Consider the following 16870-nt stretch of genomic DNA (forward strand, 5'->3'; position numbering starts at 1 on the left):
CTCCTTCCTTCGCAAAGAGAGAGGCTGTTTACACCTGATAGTTTTGATGTGGACGGGATACGGGAACAGTAGTCGGCGTTTGCGTTTTGACTCGTTGTCTTATACTCGATGGTGAAGTTGTATACGTTGTCTTATACTCGATGGTAATCTGCGTAGTTTGCCATACGGCTTATGCACAAAGTAGGCAGTGATTTCTCTGGGTTGAGGATCTGTGTCAGCGGTTTGTGGTCGGTGATCAGCGTGAACTTGCGTGCGTACAAGTAGTAAAAGAATTTCTTGACGGCCCACACAATTGCGAGTGCTTCTTTGTCAATGATGGGGTAACGCTTTTCTGTATCCGAAAGACTGCAGCTGGCATAGGCAATTGGGCGCTCAATTCCATTACTTAAACGGTGAGAAAGAACTGCGCCTAAGCCCGTTTTGCTGGCATCTGTTGCCAAAATAAGCGGTAAGGTTGGGTCATATTGCATTAGCACCTGCGGTGAAATCAACGTTTGTTTCACGTCTCGGTGTGCCTCGTCCGCTTGAGCTGACCATTCAAAATTGCTAGCTTGTCACGCATCACTTTGGTTCGAGCAGACAGATTCGGAATGAAAGCTGCATAGTAGGTTGCTTTGCCCAAGAATAGTTTGAGTTCTTCCGTTGTCGATGGACGCGGTGCGTCTCGAACTGCCACAACGTGCTTTGAGCTTTTGTGCAAGCCTTCTTTGTCTATGCGGTGTCCCAGACATTCCAGAGATGGTACCGCGAAAACGCATTTGGAGCGATTGAGCTTTAGTCCGCTTTCCTGTAGTCGGCTTAATGTGGAAGAGAGGGCTGCTAAGAGTGCTTCGAAATCTGTCGCGAAAACTATGATATCATCATAAAAACTAACAACGTTGGTTAAGCCTTGTAGCACGGTTTCCATACGCCTCTGCCAGATTGCCGGGATGTTTGCGGCACCATACACAGCACGTGTTGGGCGTATAAGCCCGTGTGTAGTGGTATTTAAAGTGAGTATTTGCCGAAACTCTTCGTCTATAGGCAAGTGAGTATACGCATCGGTGATGTCCAGGTGGCAGAAAAGTGTAGCTCCTTTCATCTGGTTGAAAATGGTATCCACTCTGGGGATCGGAGGTTCGTCGATGATCATTCTCGGATTCACAGTAGGTTTGTAATTTCCGGTGATTCGAATGCTTCCATTTTTCTTAGCCACTACGTGCGTCGGCGAAGCCCACTCGGAGTACTCACCCTTCTCATAGAAACCAGATTTGAGTTTCTTTTCGATTTCCGCGGCATACTTATCGCGTAATGCATATGGAACATCTCGTGCTTTCGCGAAAATGGGTGTGGCATCGGGTTTGAGATGTACTGAAGCGGGTGGACCTGTCAGTTTACCGGGTACTTCGCTAAAAACATTATCATAACTGTTGAGCAACGAGTTCAGTTGAGTTTCACGATCTGATGTGAGCTTGGAACTAATGGTATTCACCGCTGCGTTTGGAGCTATCATTTTACCGAGGTCTAACTGGTCCGCGAAGTGTGCGATCCACTCACGACCGAAGAGCGAGTCTGTTTTCCCAGATACGACATACAGGTTAAGCTTACGCGTTACGTCACCTACTTTTACGGTTACCGGTAAGCGACCAAGACAATTGATCCGATGTCCCGTGTAGCTGGTAAATTGTCTATCCGTTGGCTTAAGAGAATATCTTGCCTTAATTGTCCGTAACGTCGTTTCACCTATAATCCCGCAGGGTGCTCCGGTGTCCAATTCCATTTCGGTACGCTTGCCGTCTATGTTCACATCGATCATCAGTTTGGTAGCGAAAGCTGTGTTTTGAACTGCGTTTATTGGCTGTACCGAATCGATGTGATAAGTAGGGACCTGGTTGCTTCTAGAACGTTCTTGTGTTGCACTACCTGAGCGGCAGACTTTTGAGAGGTGTCCCTTCTTATGACACGTGTTGCATAAGGTATTTCGAAAACGGCAAACACTTCTTGGATGTGATCCACCACAACCATTGCAGGGCGTAGCTGCATTGTTTCTCTGTTCCGTTTTGGAGCCGTATTGTCGATTTTCCGGTGAAAAAGTATGACGGGTAGAATGTGGTTGCTGCTTGGTAAGGTGTGTTCGGTGGAACGGTTTTTGTTTCTTGGTTTGTGGTTTCTCATAACCCAACTTATTGGTTGCTTCGGATGACGTCATTGGTGTTGCTGTGGAAATTTCTCGAACCGTGTTTCGTGTAGCTTCGAGCGCTAGCGCGATATCGAGAGCAGCGTTGAAAGAATCAGGATTTTTAGCAATCACCTCATCACAAATACCGCGTTCTTCTAGTCCATGAAGCATTTGTTCTATCAACATTCTGTCCAGAACATCTCCGTACTCACAGTAAGCTGCACCTTGCTTGAGTCGCAGTACAAATTGAGCAATTGTTTCACCTTTCTGTTGCACAATATTCCGGAACTTTACACTCTCGACGAATTTGTTTCGCTTCCGATCGAAGTGGTTTTCAAGCGTCGTTCGTAGGTCTGCGTAGGGAATTTCCTCTGGTAGTTGGGGAGTGACGAGAAACTTGAAAGCAATGTTCGGTAAAAGAGTAAATGAGGCCCCGGGCTAGATTCTCCTCTTCCTGCTGGTTCACATTTAGCGCCTGAAGCTATGCAAAGCGCGACACATGCATTCGTTTCGAATTTTTGAACGCTAACGGTTCGCTTAAAAGACCATAACGGTTTAAACTAATCACCCAGTGGAGGTTGAATGCGGGTTAATATACTTTTACATGTTAAGTTACTAGTTAGTAAACTATACCACACATGGTGGACATGAAACAATGAGTTTAGCCGAAGAAATGATTTGGAAACGGCGGCGCGCCCGCAGCGAGCGAAGCGAGCGGACTGCGCTAGGTCTACCGAAAAAGAGAGTTTTTTATAGTTTTGAGAAATAAGGGGGGCCTGTGGGCCCCCCTCATACCGCACCCTCTAGGTTGACTGCGTAGCCGAAATTAACGGTACACACTACGGTTCAAATACTCGTAGGTTGAATTTAACGAATTAATGTATCACCAATTGCATACATTCAGTTTAAACGTCCACAAGAGGTGTAGCCACGATCAAAAACATGGCGGCCGGGGCCTCATTTACTCTTTTACCCAATGTTCAATTCCGTTCCCATGTGGACGCGTGCATATTCTGCATATTTAGCAGTAGGGATATTGTTCAGACTGAATGACCATTCCAGTCTGTTAAAATAGTCTTCGACTGTGGATCCGTCGGATGCATGGAAAGGTGGGTGTGAGAACGTTGGTGCTTTCGCCGCACGGGTACCGTTATCTTCGTTGGTCGGTGCCATGGTGGAACCGATGGCAGACTTAAGTGCTCCCGCGATCATTTCGGCAAGCTGTTGCATAGCTGCTTTATCTAGCTGAGCCATGGTGATTCTCACTTCCTTTCAGCGTACTTTTAGAGGAAATCCCACTTCTGACACCAAAATTGTTGTATTTCTAATCAATTCGTTTATTCACGGAGGAGCACACACGTCTTATCGTTACTACCGAAACTAGAAGAGAGAGAGAGCTGACAGTTGTCAGGCCAAAAGCACGTTATCGCAACGCGCCAAAATAAGAGACGTCAAGCGTTCTGACGTTTGACGTTTAATCCAGGTTGGCTCATACATAATAGTTGGGGTATTTGTATGGCGTTGAATAGAGTTGTTATCGGTGAGTGTATGCGTGTTAGGCTGAAAATAGACGGCGCGCGTCCCACGCGCCCGTGTCCCGAATGTGATCTACACTCTGTCAAACTGACATCTTTTAGGACACTTTCGGCACGCGCTAGCGGACGCGCCTGCCTGGACGCAGAGTTGCTTCGAGCAAGCAACTCTGCGTTCCACGCGCTAGCGCGTCCATTGACGTTTCAATATAAATGTTCCGTTATAGTTAATTCGTTGAGTGGATGTTGTATGAAAACACACATTACACCTGCAACGCTAAGTAAGAATGAGTTTTTCTTCTTAAATACCTAAAATAAAGTTTCTTTAACCATCATCCGTTCCACCAAAGTTACCTACGTAGACGTTCAACCGGACTACCCGGGTAGTCCATACATTTTGTATGGGAGATTCCGTTTTCCTGTACTTCAGACCAAATAACTTTTTATCTAGAAGTCGGATCGATTTGAAATTTTCGGTGAAGATACTTGAGGGTGTTTTCTAAAATATTGTATAATTTTTAAAATTTTATAAATTCATTGAGCATATTAATTTGAGGTTCCCAAAAATTTCACCCTTCACAGCTATAACCCAAACCTGTGCAGCTCCAACATTTTAGATAGGAGTTTTCATTTTCTGTATTTCAGTATGCGTATCTTTGATCATTGAATCTTAATTACTTGAAATTTACAGAAATATAGTCAATTTTTTTTTTCAAAAATGATGTAGAAATTCAATGTTGTAGAATGTTCAAATAGAATAGTTTCATTCGGAAACACGAATCCTTTAATTCAAGCAATTATGCCTTTCGTTAAGGTCTTAAAATCTTAATATTATATTAAATACAAATATGCTACACACACATTTTGTTCAGAAAATGTGCGCCAAAAACACGTTTATTAATACGCTTTTATTCGACTATGTATGTGATTCGAGGTACAAAAAAGCTAAGTAAAAGTGAGAGTTATGGAAAAACTCGATCCTTAGAATAGATAAAAACAGAACAGACACATACAAAAACTACTAGGAACAACATTCCCGACGAAAAAAGAATAAAATAACGGAAAAAAGTGTTTCCAGTTGAAGCATGAAGCGACTGAAAGTTTATCAATTTGTACAATATTTTTTGCAACTTTTCAAACCATTTCGAGTAGTAGTTGAGAATCTAAGTGCAAAGATATCAGTATTAAAATACATAAAAGTCAAACTTCTATGTAAAAAGCATGAACTACTCAGATAAATGGTTGTAGATGTAAAAGGTGAAATTTGTTGGAACCTCAAATTAATATACTTAATGAATTTTTAAAATTGTAAATTGTTAAACAATGATTTGGAAAACACCCTCAAGTATCGTCACTGAAAATTTCAAACCGATCCGACGTCTAAATAAAAAGTTATTTGGTCTGAAGTACAGGAAAACGGAATCTCCCATACAAAATGTATGGACTACTCGGCAACGGATGGACGTTTGAGGTGTGCCAACCAAAAAACGCGAATAAAAATTATTTAAATTCCTTGGAAAAAAATTTGTTCTTAAGCAATACGATAGAAATAGTTATTTGAAAACAAAATTCCAAAAACTACCCGGGTAGACGGTTGAACGGGTAACGGTTAAGATGACGACGCGCGTTCAAAATGGCGGGTGTGTCCTAGACGATGCGCGTCCCACGCGGGTAAATGACAATTTGTTAAACGTCAATTAGACCCCATGTTGACTGATGTTCGTTAACATTCGGGACGCGGACGCGTCGGACGCGCGCCGTCTATTAGCGGCCTTAGAGTGTCCATTATGGGTGGTTGCAGCAGTGGCAGGAATTATGGAACGTGAGCTGACGTGAAGAGCGATGCGTTTATCGATCTCATCGATGATTTCTCGTATCATCTCGTTCAGCTTGGAGGTGAGACGATCGACAAATCCGGTGTTTGTTTTGCAGCAACAATCCTGGCAAAGCCAAATGAAGCTCATATTTCTAGTGAGCTCCTTGGTGCAAGCCGCGGGGAGCTGCAGGCAATTCGGATGAAAAGAAGCACTGCACCCGGTAATGCGCAACTTACCGCCGCAGACGATAACGTCCTCACTTGTCTGCAGCGAGCAAGTCTGGCAGATGTCGGTCATCGCTAGGCTTGGAGTAATGATGGCAAAGATGCTACTAGGCAGGATTGCGAAAGCAGCAAAAATTCTTGACGACGAAACTCAGCTGAAGCGATGATTGGGGCGGTTAAGAACAAAAACTCGTTACGTAACACCAGGATGGCAAAAAGCGCGTAAAACACACAGTATAGAACAAACAAAAAGAAAAAAAACAGAAACGTTTACAATCGCTCCAAGTCGATTGACGTCCGAACGAATGAACGAACAATTCGATGTTCAATTATACTACCAAACATTTCTTTTTTTGAACAACCAAACAAACAACATTGATTCCTAATATCGTGAATGTTTGCACCTTGGCAAGTTAACCTCTGATTCATATTGATATCGTAACGTTCGGTAAATGTAGAAATCTTGGTCATGCCTGCCCGTTAAGGGCTTACAAAACTGTTTCCCTTGTGTACGTGGATAGTCGATCCTCTCGTACAGGGGAGGGTCCTGTCTCGGTTGTCGCGGACCCATTCCCATAGTTATGATATCTTCATATTCTACAAGAAAGTTTTAAAAGTCCGGCCCGCTGCTGAAATTTTTAATCATGTTCAAGCTCTACAACTTCAAGAAAAAATCCTGAAAACTTTTATGTTTGGTATGTAAAATCTTTTATTACTAACTAGAACAGGGGTCGGCATACAATTGCTAAAAAGGACCAGATGATCAAAAGGGTACCTTAAACAAGGGGCCTCCGTTTTTGGGTTTTTGCCGCGGCAACTTCGGTTTTGCTTCGGCAATTTCCAACCAAATTGATCAGACTATTCGGATCCCGATTGAGCCACAATTTGGCTTGCTTTACTTCGTGCAGTGTTTCGATGAGAATCCGGTTATTACCCAGCAGCGTTTTACAAGGCGCAGTGGCGCTTGGGTTGTTAAGGCGACACTTCCTTGATACTGTTTTCTCTATCGACAGTTCCATCATCTCCTCGGGAAATCCTTCCCATTGCGCTTTGCGGCAAAGCGTTCGTCTGGCTACTTCAACGTCCGCGGGAGTTATGGATGGGGTTAACGACTTTTTATCTGGGCGTCTTGCCCCAGTTTCCCCTACTCCTCATTTCACGTTTTTTGGCTGGATCGGGTGGCGTGTACTGTCAGGGAGTCTTTTTTATGGTACTCAAAACCAGAAGGGCAAGCTTTTCTTGCCTTAAAGCTCCGATCATGCTATGGTCCTACACGGTAGAAGCAACGATGGGAAAGACGTTGTTCCTGGGCGAAAATCTCGGTTAACGGACATTGTGGCACGTAACTAACTCCTGAAGGGTGAAAGCGCGTGTTGCTATGGGACTCATTGAGTTCCCCATGACTGCCTACCAAGGTCATGTTTCCCCCGCCCAAAGCAATGGTGCGATCTTAAGTGGCGAACCAACAGCTGACTTATCTGGCACCATTACCACCTAAAAACCACTTTCTTAAATCTTGCGGGTCAGACTCGATATTCTGACACCTCTTGGCGATGTTATGCCAACTTCCTGTGAAGGCATCTTTCTTCGTACCTTCGTACTGACTTGGCTGCTGTTCTACCAAGTTCTTGAACAAGACCGGTATCTGGGAATGGCCAGTGCCGGATCGGTATCGCATTGGGTGGATACTGGATCACTCCCCGACAAATCCCAAAAGATCCCATAACCAGTCTTGTCCTCTCCTTTCCCTTTTAAATGCAGACTTGATGGCTCTGGATGGCTGATTGAAATACAAGAAACTCGCATTAAACATTAGTAACACACACTACATGGTGATGTCGAGGAGGGAGTGGATCGGCCAGCTTTCAATTGCCATCAACACGGAACCAATTGACCGAGTCTCCCAGGTGAAATATTTGGGAGTCATTCTTGACGAAGGACTTACATTCAGTGCACATATTGATGGGGTCATCGCAAAGGTTGCAAATTGCTCACCGCATTTTGATTTTTGTCCTTAAATATTGTTCCTCGGCAATCGGACACAGCTCAAAAGGTTGCAAAAAGTGCAAAATAGGGTAATGAGGCTAGTGCTGTGTTGTAGTCGGTACACGCCGTCTGCTGTTATGCTGGATGTGCTGCAATGGATGTCGGTAGAGCAGCGGATAGTGTATCAGACTATGATACTAATATTCAAACTCCTGAGGAGCTTGTTACCGGGGTACCTTGGAGAAAGAGTAGTTAGGGGTTCTGACGTTCACCGGTACAACACTCGTAGGGCTCATGATCCCAGGACGTCGAACTTTTCTTCAGTATTTGCCAGGAATTCACTATTTTGTAAAGGTATACGATGGAACAACAGCATGCCAAGAGAGATTGCCGAGGCTGCAAACGTTCGCGAGTACAAGCGCTTGTGTGCCGTGTACGTTAAGCAGGCTGTTAAGTAGAACCCAGTAGAATGTGTAATGTCTCGTAGATGTGTATTGTGAAAATTTAATGTTTGTAAGCATCGCACTTGTCATCACGATCTCACAGATGATGATGATGAGATTTTTGTTTTGCAAATTTAAATGTAAATAAAAAAAAATGGAACAACATATCTTTGAGACACGCGCGCGTAAAAGTGGAAATTTGAAGTTGATCTTTCTGTAGGAACTGTATCATTCGCTCTTGTGCAATCACGTGGCAGGCGCCTCGAATTCATCCATTGATGATTTTTTCCACGCGACCAACTGTTTCACGGATAAGGTTTGCTTAATTTGACAATCCTGGAAAGTGGTAACTCCCCTCCATATGTTGGATAAAGGAGTTACTGGATACATGCATAAGAGAGAACATTTTTTGGCCGTGCACTCCGGAGATCGGTTTCACGATTTCTGTCTTTTTGAAGTTGTGCTAACCGCTGTATGCAAGGAAAAGAGAGCTGACTGGTTTCTTCGTGAAGGGTCACTTTGTTCACTTTGGGATTATGGAGAGTGAGTCCCATCCGAAGCACTTCTTACGTCTTCACGTTCCTGTCCGTTGACACAATATTCATCCTATCCTCCGAAGAGGCTAAACAGACCAGAAGGCTAGATAACTGCTCCCAGGATTACAGATACCTTAAGGCTTGGTTCATTTAGAAATGGGGCACTTTGCATTGCGTGTATTTTTTATTCTGTTAATCCAATATAAAAAAAATATACCGTCTTTCGGTCACACAAACTCTCTTCGGAGAGAGGCCTTGTCCCACTAGGGGATGTCGTGCCACATAAAAAAAAAAAAAATCCAATGTAAAAACTTTATATGAATGAATCATAGGTTATGATATAATATATTTGGAAAAAATATGAAAAAAATTGTGCATCATTTTTACGACGCAATTCTTTCACTTTTCTGTTTATTCCGCCCATCAACCGGTACACAGCTGCTTCAGCCACTGTTCTGGCCAGTAAATTCCACCAATTCTTCATTTGTTTTATGCCCTTAATCACTGCCCCCTTCTTCTTTAATTTTTGTTTCATTATTGCCCAATATCGCTCTATTGGGCGAAACTGGGGGGAATTTGGTGGATGAAGGGTTTTTGATATGAATTTCACTCCATTTTTGTTGTACCATCGTAGCACGTCCTTGCTATAATGGCAGCTTGCAAGATCAGGCCAAAACATGACTGGACCATCATGAGACCTAACAAATGGCAAAATTCGTTTCTTAAGGCACTCCTTCTCATACAAGGCCGAATTCATGTTCTTGTTCGTTACAAACACGGTGGCCTTTTTGCCACATGAGCAGATTCCTTGCCAAATCATAATTTTTTTTACGAATTTAACGGCGAATACAAATTTAAACCTTTTGGGGACGTTGCCACGAGCATAAGCCTTATACAATTTTACGCCCGGAATTTGTTTAAAATCGGCTTTCACGTGGGTTTCATCGTCCATCAAAATGCAACCATGCAGTTTGGTCAGCACCTGATCGTACAGCTTCCGAGCCCGGTTTCTGGCCATTGCTTGTTGTTTCATGTTTCGGTTTGGATGTTTGCTGGCTCGAAACACCTTCTCGGAGTCGGATTCGCCGTACAGTAGAGCGGTCTGCGTTAAGCTTTTTGGCCAAATCATAGTCCGAGATGTTTGGGTTAGCCTTGATTTTCCTAATGACTCTCAATCGCAGTTGACGATTTACGGTTCCACTCCGCCGCTTAATTTGCACCGTACGGACAGTCGTCTGTGTCTCCTTGTACTTTTTAATCACTCGTGCGACGGTCGACTTAGGCAAACTTAACCGTTTTGCCAGCTCTCGAGATGACGTTGATGGATTCTTAAGATAATTGTGCACAATAAGTTTTCGCTTCTCCTCTTGCATGGTGAATATCTTGGACCAGGAGTTACTAAATTGCGTGAAAAATTGGCCGAATTAAGTGTTTACTATTGTCACTAAACGCTGTCAAAGGTTTTCATTTTTGTCCACGGGAGGCGCCATTATCATAAAAACAAAGTGCCTCATTTCTAAATGAACTAAGCCTTACGAGGCCCATTTCGTCTGCGGCATACTACGATACCCTGGCCCATCAGGACATTGCTCTGATAACGTACAGGAGGTCGGATATCCCTCCCACCCAGATCTCTGTCGGTGTCACCTCTGTTTCCAGAGGGTCTAGTGACGGCCAGTATTCCAGGCGTTCACGTCGCCAACCCAGTAAACCAGGTTAACCTCACTACAACGGCGGGCCTCTGTGTGGGGAGTCTTGATGTGATCTTGTGTTCGTCATGAATTACCCAATCGGAAAAATCGGATACTGTTCGGATCTCTCACTCTAAATCTGCACTTTCTCTCTTGCTTTCACGCGCACAACTACTTTCAACCGCGGCACCGAGCTGCGACTGTATGCGTGAGCCATGCAAGAATCAATTCGCCATCACCCTAAACACACTGGAACACCGGAAAAATCGGGTGATGACAAATGCACATGTGTGTGTATAACGCTACGCGCTTCGACCGCGACACCCAAAAATCTTGTTTTTCGCGATTGTTTTGGAGCTAAATCGGATATCCAATATTCTATGTGTAATATACAATCTAATATAGAAAACCCTCGTGTTCAAGTGACTGGGTACGGTCTACACGTCATACGCGTAAGGCTATTCTTCCTTCGAAAAACAGACAAGTTACGTACGCTATATCGTTGATTTTAAACGCATGTTGGTCATGCATAATTTTTTTTCTGAAGAAACGATTTTTTTTTTATTTTAGAAATTGGCTTCGTCTGACGACATGTTAAAACAGTAAATTATGCGCCGGTCTTCGTTTTTTCCTACCATTGCTACACCTCTTATGCGACGATATACCCGAATGTATCCAATAGGCAAACTCTCTTTTGTGGTAGCCCTAGCGAAGTCCGCTCGCAGCGCTCGCTGCGGGCGCGCCACTGTTTCAAATTCATTTTTTTCGATTTAACTCTTTAGCTCTTACTGTCCATCCTACGTAGTATAATTTACAAAGTTAATTGATATGTTAAAGTACATAAACTTGCATTCAACCTTAACTTCATGAGTAGTTTAAATCGTTAAGCTCTTTTACGAGAACCGTTAGCGTTCAAATATTTGAAAAGAATGCATGCGTTGCGCTTTGCATCGCTGCAGGTATAAATGTGAAACAGCTGGAAAACGAGGATATAGGCCGGAGCCTCATTTACCCTTTTACCACTCGAAGTATTATTACTTTTCATTATGTGAGAAATGATTTATTGAAAATTTTAAACCATTAAGGATTGGCAACGAAGTTGGAGTTGGCCTCGATCCATCCAAGGAAGAAGGACACGCGAGCGTAGACCGAAGGCATACCAATCGAGCAGCCGGCGGCCGATCCGAACGACACAATACCGATCTGGAGGCTTCCACCATCCTGAACAGCCAGCGGGCCACCGGAGTCACCGTTGCACGACGAGCGACCGTTGTCTCCGCTCAAGCACACGTTCTGGGGCTGGATGAGGGCGGTGTTCCAGCGAGCAATGCAGTCGGCGTTGGTCATGACGGGGTTCGTGGTGTACCTAACGACAGCCGAGGTAGCCTGGCTGGCATCCGAGGTACGACCGAATCCAGAGACGGTTCCAATGACTCCTCCGAACTGACGAGTGTCCGAACGGCCAGGAAGACGAACAGGCTGGACACGAGCGTTGAAGGTGATTGGCGAGTCAAGGCGCACCACAGCAATGTCATTACGGATGTTGGTCGGGGTGTACTGTGGATGACGGACAATTCCACTGGTCGAGAAACGGATACGCTGCTGCGTCGGCTCCTGGACGTTGCGGTTGTGGGCTCCCAAGATGGCGGTACCTCCGGTGGCCAGGGTCGTAGCACCAGACACAACGCAGTGAGCAGCGGTCAGGATGTAGTTGTTGGTTAAGACGGATCCTCCGCACAGACCGGTTCCGGCGCCGAACTCACTGAGCAGCGCAATCTGGTACGGGAACTGTCCGGGAGTAGCCTCGTTGCCGTTAACGATGCGGGCCGATGGCCGCATGTGACGGTAGACCTGCAGCTCAGCCGGCAGACGAGCCCAGTAGTGATCGAACTCCTCGATCGGACGCACCTTGGACCAATCGATTTCGATCCATTCGGCGCTGGCAACAGCGAGCAGACTAACGAGAAGTGCGAAGGCTTTCATCTTGACGATTTTGACTGCAATGTTATTCTCCGTTGTGCTTTTTATACTAGAATACCCAACACTTATCTCAGATTAAATAATCAAGCACGATTTATCAAAAACGCAACTTTGCTGACGGGTAATTAGGAATAGACGATGCAGTCACATTTGGCATGTGCCAAAATTATCTGTTGATAAGTGTCGTTCAATCGTTGTTGGAAATTCCAGAGAGAGGTATCAGGAAATTGAAGGATTGGGACAAGGAAACTGACAGAAACTGGTTCATTTTATTTTTATTATTTGTGTTTCCCTTTCATCGCTAAGATCGCGCACCCTTTCTCCCGCTCCCTTCGCTAAGATCGCTATTTTAGGTGGAGAACAGAAACAGCCAAAATTCAAACATTTGTTTCAGCAAAATAATTTCATTACGATTTCGTTCATTCAAACTTATCAAACAATACTAAAAAGGGAACCCTTGTACTATTTCAAATGATGTAAGTTACATTGCCAACCTTTGATATAACTATGCTTGCCTCGTGCAAAGAAAGCAAGATCAGGTAACAGAAATGCTTTTTCAAGATAAAAAAATGTATTCTGAAAACATGTAATAACTAGGAGAGGTTTGCACAGATGTGTAACGTAGGTGGATTAAAAGAGGCAAGTGCAATGGATGAAATACGCCAAATATAGAGCAACAGAGATCATCTTGCATAGTGTAGCACGTGAAGTTTTTCTTTATGCATATTTTTTCTTCTTCTTCTTGGCGTAACGACCTTGTTGATCATGCCTGCCTCGTTAAGGGCATACGAGACTTTTTACCCATAGGGTACGTGGATAGTCAGTCCTCTCGTACAGGGTCCGGTCTCGGTTGGGATTCGAACCCACGCCGTCGAGGTGGTGAACCCCGGCGCTCATGGGCCGATTTGTCTAACCGACGCTACCGCTCGGCTGTCGGCCCCCATTTATGCATATTTATGGCTTTAAATCGGAATTTTAAAATTACCATACTACACTTTTATGATTATTCATTTCTGTAAGCAGAAAAAAAGTATCCGCAAGTAATCTTTTGCAATGAAACTACCCAACGACAAAATTTTGGCGTTATTTTGGTGTAAAAGAATTCTCTTCACAACTGCCCGCTCTTCTTTTCAGAATTCTGTTACCCCTGCTTTTGCAGCAGATTTCCTATGCAATCTAGGCGTAAACCGACTTCTGAAAAGAAGTGTAAAACAATTCTGTTTACACTTGCGGTACGCCTCTAAAGAGAACGCTTTTGACGTGACAGTACGTTTATAACACCTATTTCTGACTATATGCGCAAAAAACGTATACCCATTCGTAGTAGATTATATGAGCTGTGTTCAGGATACCTTTTCTTTCTCATAATAATTATTTTCATGCAGGAAAATCTTTTTGTTTGTTTTATTATTTTGATATATCGATAATAATAATATATACATATCGTCGGGTTCGGAAGGCGATCAGACGAAACATCCAGAAATCGTCTGACTCCTCCTCTGGTTCGTGCTGACAAACAGCTACCACGGACCGTAGCAGGCTCCTACGATGTACAATGTGCAGCACCACTCCGTCATGGCCAGTGAAAACACGTAGAACGCGTTGATGTTCATTTTAAGCCACTTCTTCCTCCTTGTCGAGACACTGAAATGTGTGAAAAGCGCGGACAAATCATCATCAGTTAGAACTCTCTGCTGTGGGTTCTTACACACGTACTTACTGTCTGGTGCGAGTTAACCCGGCCCCGATTAACCACCCCGAATCGGTCGATCCAAGCGCTGCTATCGGACACTGGCCACCGATGCTATGTTACACCCGGTAACAACCGATGATCGCCACGATGTCCAACCGCCACCGACCAACTATTAACGCTGCGTTGCAGTTTCTTCCTGTTGCCTTTCCTGCCCTTTTCCTACCATGTTCCGTAATGTTGCTTAAAAACTTGTTCTATAAACTTCACTCCGATTCCGACACCCAAACCCGCTAGTAGGTTATGCGGTGTAAATGTCAAAAAAGCCTACCAAAAATACACTTGAAAGGCGTTTTTTTGGTAGACATGTTCACCTTTGGTAGGAAAGTGCAGCACGGTTCTTCTTGGGCAACCTTTTAAATTAAGTTTCAAACTGTCACAAAAACCGCTGCAATTGCATGCAAGTTTGCAAACTGACACAACTAGTGGTGGGAAAATTAAATCCCTGTAGAGATTCAAATATATCGACTCCAATCTGGTATGTGTTCCGGATCTCCAAATTTAAATCCCATTCCGTTATAAAATTCGAACACATATAACTCGGGGTCCACACTACAGCGCGATGTCGCCTGACAGGAGCTGAACTCCATATAAAAAAAACCTTGCGCGATGTCGCGCGAATCGCGCTAGGTTTTTTTTGCATGGAGTTCTGCGCCTGTCAGGTGACGTCGCGTTACGCGACGGTGCAGTCTGGAAAGCGTGTAACATACCGATAATTTCCACCATTTGTTGAATTGGATTTTCAAGAACTTTCTTCTCAGTTAATTCAAGCAACACGTTACTTCACTGCAGTCTCCGTTTGCTCTTGGTAGAAAATATGCAGAACTGATTTACCAGATTTTTTCCGAGAAAAGTAGCATTTCTTTTTATTCAGATGTAGCTAGATTGCAATGAGTGGTTAAAACTCTGGTACTTTACATAAATTTCGAAGCATATTACAATATAAAAATATGTATTATATATGTATATATCAGTAGTTGAGTGTGAAGCCACAAACGAACTGAAAACACGGCTCAATTCTTCAAAAAAAAGAGTCTTGCACCCCCCGGTATTACGAACAGTTGACCACCGATCTATAATATATCGTCTTTTGGTCACATAAATTCTCTTCGGAGAGAGGCCTTGCCCCACTAGGGAATGTCGTGCCACATAATTATACCCGGTATACAAAAATTCATTTTTTTTGCAGCTGTCATGTAGTTACAGCAAGTTTTCCCATGGCAGATTGCTATGACTCTTGTTAGAACTACATGATAGCAGCCAAAAATTAAAATTTCTGTCAACCGGGTAATTACTATTCAATCGATTAGCAGTGGAGGAAAAAATCTGTTTGTAGCGAAAATTCCCTGAACAAAATTATGTGTGTTAATTGTATATTTAACGCTAGATTAATATTTTAAGCCAATATGAGGCAAAATTTTTTAAGATAAAGCATTCGTGCTAGATTCAACAGCCGTACTGGTGCAAATCCTCGCAGATGAAGAAGAAGAAGAAGAAGAAGAAGAAGAAAAAGAAGAAGAAGAAGAAGAAGAAGAAGACGAAGAAGAAGAAGAAGAAGAAGAAGAAGAAGAAGAAGAAGAAGAAGGATATAATTTCCTTTGAGTTTTATGTGGTTAATAAGATGACGGTTAAAATACTGCCAAGGTATCTGTATCTAAATCCCATTCAAATGTTTATTTCATAAACTAAGATTCGAGGTGGAATCTTTGTTATATCAAGTTGTTTGCCTTCAAAAGACCTTTCATTTGAGGGGTCTGTTGCTGAAATTGACCGAGGCACCAAAAAGTTATTAACAAATTAGCTATTTCAGTCATTATTTCAAGCTGTCCCACTAGTCAATTTAGCCGTTACCATACAAGTTTTCCCACCCCCGATCCCTCTTGGCCCATACTTCGGTCTTTGCACACAAGATATCGAGTATGCCATCTCTTTTTAGCGTGTAGCTCGTCATCGTCTATCCCGCTCATCTGTATAAATCAACGTTCTGTTGGATCCAACCCGGGTGGTATAAACGTAACTTCCCGTGTTTGGACACAGCGATTCAAAAATTTGACTGTGTTAGTGGAACCGTGCGTGGAAAAAAAGCCAGTGAGCAAATGACAAGTTCGAGAAGCCGGATCAGTATCAAAACAATAAGTGAGTTGAACACACGCGAAAGCAAAGCTTATCGTGGTAATTGTTTTCGTTTCTGCGGATCTGTAATTTCTTTTAGTGATTCCAGAACATTGTTATCTTCAGTTCGATGGAGACATTCAACTGTAAAAAGTAAGGAAAGCAGCATCTCAGGAACCCGACAAAGCAACCGGGGAAACTACATCCGAGGCAGCAAAGTCGGAGTCGGAAGTTCCGACGCAATCGGTGTTGCCAATCCTGGCCTTGTTAAAAATGGTAAGCACAAGCATGCCGATATTCATTTCGTACCAGTTGCAGCGTAATGAAATCTCACTCCAGTTTTTTACACAACCAATTACAACCAAATCGACCCGTCGGATAGACGAGTGCTTGTTTGCGATGGCTTATTGTGTCCGGAAGTTTCATACACCCGAAACGATAAGCAGTTCCCGTGAATTCTTCTACTTCCTAGAGTTTAATACGTGAGTATTTGTAAAAAGTGTTTAAAACATTTTTTGAGTGTTAAACAAATATTTCATAATTTTTCCAATTTGAGCCTCACATTTTTATTTTGCGAAATCAAACGAAAGAATCATCATTATCATATCACTACTACATACATACATTCCATGGTTCGCACC

General features: G+C 43.4%; 1 protein-coding gene across 1 annotated transcript; it reads right to left on the reverse strand.

Annotated features, from left to right (window-relative positions):
- Positions 1-11467: 11467 nt before the first annotated feature.
- On the reverse strand, positions 11468-12382 carry LOC131263137 (brachyurin-like). The gene has a single exon (XM_058265292.1). It carries the CDS (start codon positions 12368-12370, stop codon positions 11468-11470), a length of 903 nt encoding a protein of 300 aa, XP_058121275.1. The 5' UTR covers positions 12371-12382.
- Positions 12383-16870: the final 4488 nt, after the last annotated feature.

Source organism: Anopheles coustani, chromosome 2 (assembly GCF_943734705.1).
Source record: "Anopheles coustani chromosome 2, idAnoCousDA_361_x.2, whole genome shotgun sequence".
NCBI lineage: Eukaryota > Metazoa > Arthropoda > Insecta > Diptera > Culicidae > Anopheles > Anopheles coustani.